Source organism: Podarcis bocagei (genome assembly GCF_964188305.1).
Source record: "Podarcis bocagei genome assembly, chromosome: 2".
In the NCBI taxonomy this organism is placed as follows: Eukaryota; Metazoa; Chordata; class Lepidosauria; order Squamata; family Lacertidae; genus Podarcis; species Podarcis bocagei.
In genome coordinates this window covers 56611698-56619134 of record NC_138126.1, presented here as the reverse complement: position 1 = coordinate 56619134, position 7437 = coordinate 56611698, and the positions used below count along the sequence as shown (strand labels likewise).

Genomic DNA, 7437 nt, shown 5'->3' with positions numbered 1-7437 from the left:
GGATCTTATGACAGGCAACAGTGCAATGATAAACCATAAGGAAAGAAACCTGCACAGAGAAGCAACGAAGCTTTTTATCGGAACGCCCTGTTATCTCAAATCGGAACACATTCAACTCCGCGAAAATCCTTCCAAAGCTCGTCCACTGTTTACTGTATTTCAGAAAAGGAAATAAACAGCGGAAGGAACGGAAGGCGAGGATGTCCTCCTGCGGAACCATTTTAACGGAGGCTCGTGTTTCCAGTCGGAAACACAATAACGCAGCCCGGTCTGCGTCTATGGCCGGGCTTTGTGGCTTCCCAGAGTGCCTTGCGAGTGCCGCTTCTCTTCCGGTTTTGGTCTGAACTGTGGCGGAGCTTCAGGTGAGCTTTCCCTCTCTCGATCCGCTTCCATCCTTCCCGAGGGATACCCCAGAGCGGCGAATGGCCGGCGCAGAAGGGATGGGACGCCTTCCTAAGAGGCCGTTTCGTGCTCTGTGCCCGAGGGATGGGAATGAGATCAGCTTGGAGCGTCTGAAAGGTGGAGTGGGGTGGGTGGGTGGATGAAAAGGTGGGAAGAAAGGATAGCTGAAGTGCGCGCGGTATCGCCCTTGGCACGGTCGGGGTCCCGCTTGGTTGTCCTGTGGGGTGTCTGGACCTTGTATCTTGGCAGGATATTGGATCCAGCATCCCAAGTTTATATGAAGTTCGCTCCTGTGTAACAATCCCTATCACATGTGATGTTGCGGCCACTAGAGATTATACGAATGCATGGAGAAATCATGTCAGCATTTTGTGCCGTGCAAGTTCCATCTTCTGCTGCTACAGACCTGTGACAGTGTGCATGTCTACACTGAGGTCAACCAAACCTACTGGTGTGTTTTGGATGGCAGCTGTAGTCTCAATTAATTGCCAGGTATCTGTGGAGTCTCGTTGTCTTCATGACTTCCCGGAGACATTTAACTGCATGGATGCATAATACTGAACTAGGTGCCCTTTTGGTCTGATTCAGCAAAGCAGATCTTAGAAAGGTGTTTAGGATGTTAGATGGACATTGGTTTTAAAGTTTTTCTACAGAAACTTGTTCCTGTGGAGCTGAGGAGCTCTGCTATTCTGTGTTTGAAAGGAACACTTCTGATTCTTCTTCTTTTTCACAGGTTTGAGCCATGGCCAAGTCCAAGAACCACACCACACACAACCAGTGTAAGTTTGCATAGAGGTCAGGGAGTGAATAGTGGTCAGTAATTGTTTATCAAGGTATAGTTGGAGGCATGTAGTTAGCAGCTCTGAGCATGCAGAAGAGTTTTAAGTAATGGTAACTGTAGTTGACCTCTTGAAACAACAGATACGTTGATTAAACTTTCAGTATTTATAAGTGAGGGGATCCACATCCCTTTACTAATAATTCCAAATAACTGGGCGCTGAAATATAATTCATTGTTTCTCTATCATGTTTTCTTTGACTTGCATAGTGTGCCAGGAATAACTGGTCTGATCCAAAATAACTATAAGCAAACATTAATATACATGAAATCTAGATTCAAGTTTAATAAGACTGAATATCTGTATCCTATATTTAGTTTGCATTCTAACTGAAATTGCAGTGGGTAAACAGTCTCATATAGGGCACTCTTAAGTTTTGGCTGGTCCTGCTAGCCAAGCAATTGTTGTCTGGTCCTCTCCCCCCCCCCCCAGTTGCCTTGATGGAGGTAAACACCCCAAGGAAGCTTCAGAAAACCACTTTCTTTCAGGAAAGTCAAGTCAGGGAGTCTGCCATCTTCAACTGATGGAGGAAAGCTGATCATGCAACAGCTTCATCCTTGCCGTGGCGATTGTAAATGTCAATGCCTGGCCCCAAAATTACCCACTTTTCTGGTGCTGATCATAGCATAGCGAGAATAATCCCCAGTTTAGCTCTTTCAGGGCTTCCAGATGATCCTCATTTGGAAACCATCCTTGAATGTAATGGTCTCCAACAGTGGTAGGCAAGCATGTTTTTCTCTCACTAATAATATTACATGGGTAGTATCCATTTGGAATAATAGAAGAGCATGGACTTCATTGGCCACTGTGCTTGTGGATTTAATTCAATGTAGGTGTTGTCAGAAGTTGGGGAAAGAATAGAAGATTTACAGTTTAGTCCTAACTGCATACACATTGGAGTGACACCCATTCATTTAAAACAGATTTCAAATAAAAAGTAGGCAGGAATGCACCTTTTAAGAGTGCTGCCAGGATGGTATTTGTAAGGGTGGCAACAGAGAACATTTGACAGTATGTTGACATTTCCTGCCTCCCAATATACTCTCATGACTCAAAGGGAAAGTTATACAGAGAAAGCATATCTTTGAAAATAAGATCCAATAGCATTTGTTTTTATGAACATTGAGTGCTTCACGTATCGAGAGCCCACCAATTTTGGCCATCCTTGATAGATAGCCAAAACTGGTGCTTACTAGGGACTGCCCAGATTCAGGATTTTAACTAGGGACTTTTGCACTAGCTCACAGGACTTTAAAAACCCACATGTGTGACAGAGGCAGATAACGCTAGCCTGGAGTGGTCATGCTCACTGGAGCTGATGGGAGTTGTAGCCCAAAATATCTGAAGGGCACCAAGATGGCAAAGGGTGATGGACAATATCAACAGCCTTTATCCTTAATGTGAAAATGGTATCCCTTAACAGCTCGCAAGTGGCACAGAAATGGCATTAAGAAACCCAGATCAAATAGATATGAATCTCTGAAGGGGGTAAGTGCATTTTTTCCTCATCAGCAACTGCTTTCACCCATTACTAGTGGGCTTGTAGAGGCCTTGCATGCTAAGATTGTATGATAACAGAGAATGACATTAAGTGTCACTTTATTTGGCAATTTTATGTTATAATTTTGCTTGATTAATTTATGATAGATAGACTTACTTAGTTATTTATTGGTCCTTTTGTATGATTTTGCAATTGTGGTATATTGTTTTTCTCTATTTTCATTATGATGTTCCTCACTGTAGAATTGAGAACACTGTAAATTATGTAAATAGATAAATAAAGTCTGTGTCATATTCAGTGAATCTTGCAAAATGCAACCTGCACTTTGTACACTTGAGGCTCCATCTGCACTATACTTTTAAATTAGTATCATACCACTTTGAATAGTCATGTTTTCCCCCAAAGACTCCTGGGAAATGTGGTTTCCTAAGTGCTAAGAGTTGCTGGGAGACACCTGTTCACCTCACAGAGCTACAGATCTCAGAGTGGTTTAACAATCAATACCTCTTCCCAGGAATCTTTGGGGAAAGCCATGACTACATAAAGTGGTATGATGATTGCTTTAAATGTATAGTGCAGAGGGGACCTGAGTTTGAATATTACTGGTGTTTTGTTATATCCTTTTCGTATCTGGCCATTGTTGAGGAACCTCTTACTACAAGTCAGCTTTAAAATTCTTATTTGGATAGAAATGAGTGATACAGAATAGTCTCTTGGTGCAATGGAAAGGGGGTCTTCTCACGGTGAAAGAACCAGCCTGATAACACTCCTAAACGTGGTTTCTTCATTGCTCACAAATGTTGGAAACTAACCTGCTTGGCAGTTTTTAGAACCTGGAACGGTGCTTTTCTAATGCCTCTCTCGAAGCAAGTATTGTCTGCTGTCTAGAGTTGGTGAACATATGCCTATATAGAAGATAGGTTCTTATTTGCCCTTCTTGCTAGATGGGCTGCTCACCTACATTTTGTTTGGAAACTTAGCTTTTTGTTTGCCAGCTTGAATTATGGCCATCACCATGGTTCTTTATGTGGTTGATCACAGTACCATAACATGATGTCAGAGACAGAGATGTATAAGACTACTGGAAAAGCCGGCAGGTTTGAGCCAGACAGAGCAGGTTGGTGAGCCTGATGTGGCCAAAGGGCTGCTTTATTGAAGAACAGGACTGTGCAATAGTATTAGACCTCGGTTAGTTGTCCCACCCTAAATACTAGGACTTGTACCCAGCTATATGAGTTGCTAAACAAATTATATTTCTCCTCTCCCCCCCCCCCCCCGTTTTCTAGGTTGATCCCAAGTTCCTGCGGAACATGCGTTTTGCAAAGAAACACAACAAGAAAGGGCTGAAGAAAATGCGGGCCAACAACGCTAAGAATGCCAAGTAACCAGCTTGCCTCCAGATGGCAAAAGGGACTGACTTGCTTGGCAATTGACTAGCAGTTGTTTTCATCTTTTCACTCAAGGCGTTTTGTATAAATAAAACTGAGTGTAATGTGTGGATGCTGTGCTTTCTGTTTTCACCCTACAAGAGATTACACCTTCTTAAGGTGATTTTATTCCTTCGGGGGGAAAGTGTCCCACTTTATTTTCCCGTATTAAAATTGCTCAGGGGTTGCTCCATATTGTGGGGTATGCCATGGGAAATTAGAGGGGGTGGAGCAAAACAGAGGGGGGGAGAAAACCTCAGGCAGTGCAGGGCTTAGCCTTAGCACAAAGGGTTGCAAGCTGCCAGGAGACTGGGGAAGTGGAAATCCTGAGCCCTACAAAACCATTGCGATAGGGGAGCCCAGTTACACACATGGTAGTGAAAGAATTTACATAGCTTCTTGGGACCTTGTGCAGTTGGTGGGAAGAGCTAGGAGTGATGAATTTCACATGGTAACAACGTCCTAAAGGGTAGCTGTATCAGTGTGCTACAGCAAAAACAATGTAGCACCTTAAAAGCTGAAGCTCTTGTATAATTGACTTCATCCGATTCATGAACTGTTACCACTCCGTTGACAGTTATGTACACGTATCACATATAAAAGCATACAGAGAGGGAGGCCAAGAAATGAGAATGCAAGAAGGACAAACATACTCTCAACAAGTGCCAGCTAAGCTTTATGACAGCTCAGTGCATTTCAGAACATTTCAAGATGCTACGAAGGCACTACCAGGCTGCTTGTGTGTCCAAACTGCTTCAGCTACTATATGGCACTTGGAATTTTATTTTTTCATATATGTTTATAATTTTCATTTATTACAAACATTTCAACAACAAAAAATTAAACAATTACCGCATATCAAATTTCTACTTCCCTTCCCATCTTTCAGCAGTTCCAAAAATTTACCCCCTTTTTTTCTTTTGCATATCCAAATTAACTATTCTTTTCCTCACCTATTTTGTATATGTTTGGTACTTGGAATTTTAAGGTGGAGCCTGAAAAAGGAACCTTTGTCATGGAATATACTGACAAAAATTGTTGCTACTTTTTGAGAACACATTTGTCCCTTTTCTATTTTTATTGAAAATGTAAACAGTTGGACCAAAACTGCTGCTGTGTGACAATTATCTATGAAATATAAAAGTACACAAGTGCAGTGTACACAATGATGTTGTGAATGTCACTATTCATTTAACCTTCATGTGGAATTGTCAATTTGTACTTCTTACGTTTCATGCCCTTTTGGCCTGTAGTTAACAATTTGGTTTTACACAGTGTCTAGTGCCCCCAAGTTACTAAAACAACTATTGAGCCTACAGAATTAATCTCCAGTATGAGAGCCCCTTGCTACTGCTCAATATGGAAGACTATACCAACAATAAGTTGAGTAAACATTTAAATAGAATAGCCTCTATTCCCTAGAGACGTGCATGAGCTATAAGCAGGGTGTGTGTTGCTATAATGCCATTTGTCCAGAAGGTGGTGCCTTCAGCATATGAGCAATGCCATCCAACTTAAAATGGGAATATCAGAATTTCTGGTGGAAAGTCTTGGCAACTAAGTATGAACTACCTTTTATCTCTGAAATATAATAAAAAAATGTTTGATTACTTGTAGCATGTAATCTAAGGCAGGCTTGGTTCCGAACTCAGGAATAAATGGGGCTTTCCTCAATCCACTCCTGAAAATCTGTGGTTTGAAGGTCTAGTGGGAACAAAGGAATATATGGAAGGAGAGTTTAGCAGAAAGTTTAACAGCCCCCTCCCTTACATAAACAGAGGAGCCATTTAGGGACAAAGCTATGTAATACCTCCTTTCATTTCTTTCTGTCGTTTGTACGCCACATTTCCATAGTTAAACCAATGCTCAAGGCAGCTAACAAGATAAAAAAATTTACACAATTACAGAAGTAGTCATAATAAAGCACATCAAAAAGTACACAACAAAATCCATATTTCCATATGTCATGATAAGAGCTAAAAAATAAAGGTCTAAAAATGAATATCAATGACAGCAACAAATGCCCCTAAACAATACCTCAACCGTATAGATCCTATTTGCCCCTGAAGTGACTATACATAGTAATCACTGCTTTATGGGATCTTCAGACACCATGTTGACTCCTAATAATCTTAGGACAAAGCCAAATTCCACCCTTTAGCTCAGGGGTCAGCAAACTTTTTCAGCAGGGGGCCGGTCCACTGTCCCTCAGACCTTGGGGGGGGCAGACTATTTTGGAAAGAAAAAAACATGAACAAATTCCTATGCCCCACAAATAACCCAGAGATGCATTTTACATAAAAGCACACATTCTACTCATGTAAAAACAGGTTGGATTTAGAAGGTGATTGGGCCGGATCAGGCCCCCGGCCTTAGGTTGCCTACCCATGCTTTAGCTGAATGACACTAAGTAGGGTTCTAGAATTCTACACTTTTAAGGGATGTCCCACTCCTGTGACAGAAATAAACTTACGTACATGTGACCACTTCATTGTTCTCAACTGAGCTTTGAGATAGCTGGCTTAATTCAGATGTAATGCTGTGATCTGGAATTGCCGTATATTGAAGATTGTTAACTTACTGCCCTCCCGATGAAGGTGAGTTGCAACACCATCATGGGTGATCATTGGCCTGCATTACATGAATGTGCCTCAAGCTTACGAACTTTCTCCTTCCCTTGTGTCACAAAAGGACCAGAGACTGTGGAACCTACAGCCCTCCAGATGTTAGTGGGTCAGCTCCTTTTGGTGCCAGCCAGCATGGCCAATGGTCAGGGATGAGGGGAGTTGGAGTAACAGCATCTGCAGGGGCAGTTTTCCCATCCATAACATAACCCCTAATCATGATGAATAGCACCTAGGCTGATATTTTTCTATCATTTAATTACTAATTATTTTTTATTATTTGCAAACTATATGCATTATGTGGTAGCTGTCTTTGTGCTATAAATTGCTCAGCTAGTACTCTCTTATTACACTAAATAGTAACATTAAGCTGTGCATTTCAAATCTTGTGTTTTCTGCTCTTCTTTCTCTTACTGTATATTCTTCATTTGTACATGTGCTGGGCCATTTTTAAATTCTGCAATTTAAAAAATAGGTAGGTAAAGGTAAAGGGACCCCTGACCATTAGGTCCAGTAGTGGCCGACTCTGGGGTTGTGGTGCTCATCTCGCTTTATTGGCCGAGGGAGCCAGCGTACAGCTTCCGGGTCATGTGGCCAGCATGACTAAGCTGCTTCTGGCGAACCAGAACAGCACACGGAAACGC

General features: G+C 41.9%; 1 protein-coding gene across 1 annotated transcript; it reads left to right on the top strand.

Annotated features, from left to right (window-relative positions):
• Positions 1–252: 252 nt before the first annotated feature.
• On the top strand, positions 253–4238 carry RPL29 (ribosomal protein L29). The gene is made up of 4 exons (XM_081180980.1): positions 253–362; positions 1136–1181; positions 2665–2729; positions 4029–4238. The coding sequence occupies exons 2-4, from the start codon at positions 1145–1147 to the stop codon at positions 4125–4127; spliced, it is 201 nt and encodes a 66-aa protein (XP_081037106.1). The 5' UTR covers positions 253–362; positions 1136–1144; the 3' UTR covers positions 4128–4238.
• Positions 4239–7437: the final 3199 nt, after the last annotated feature.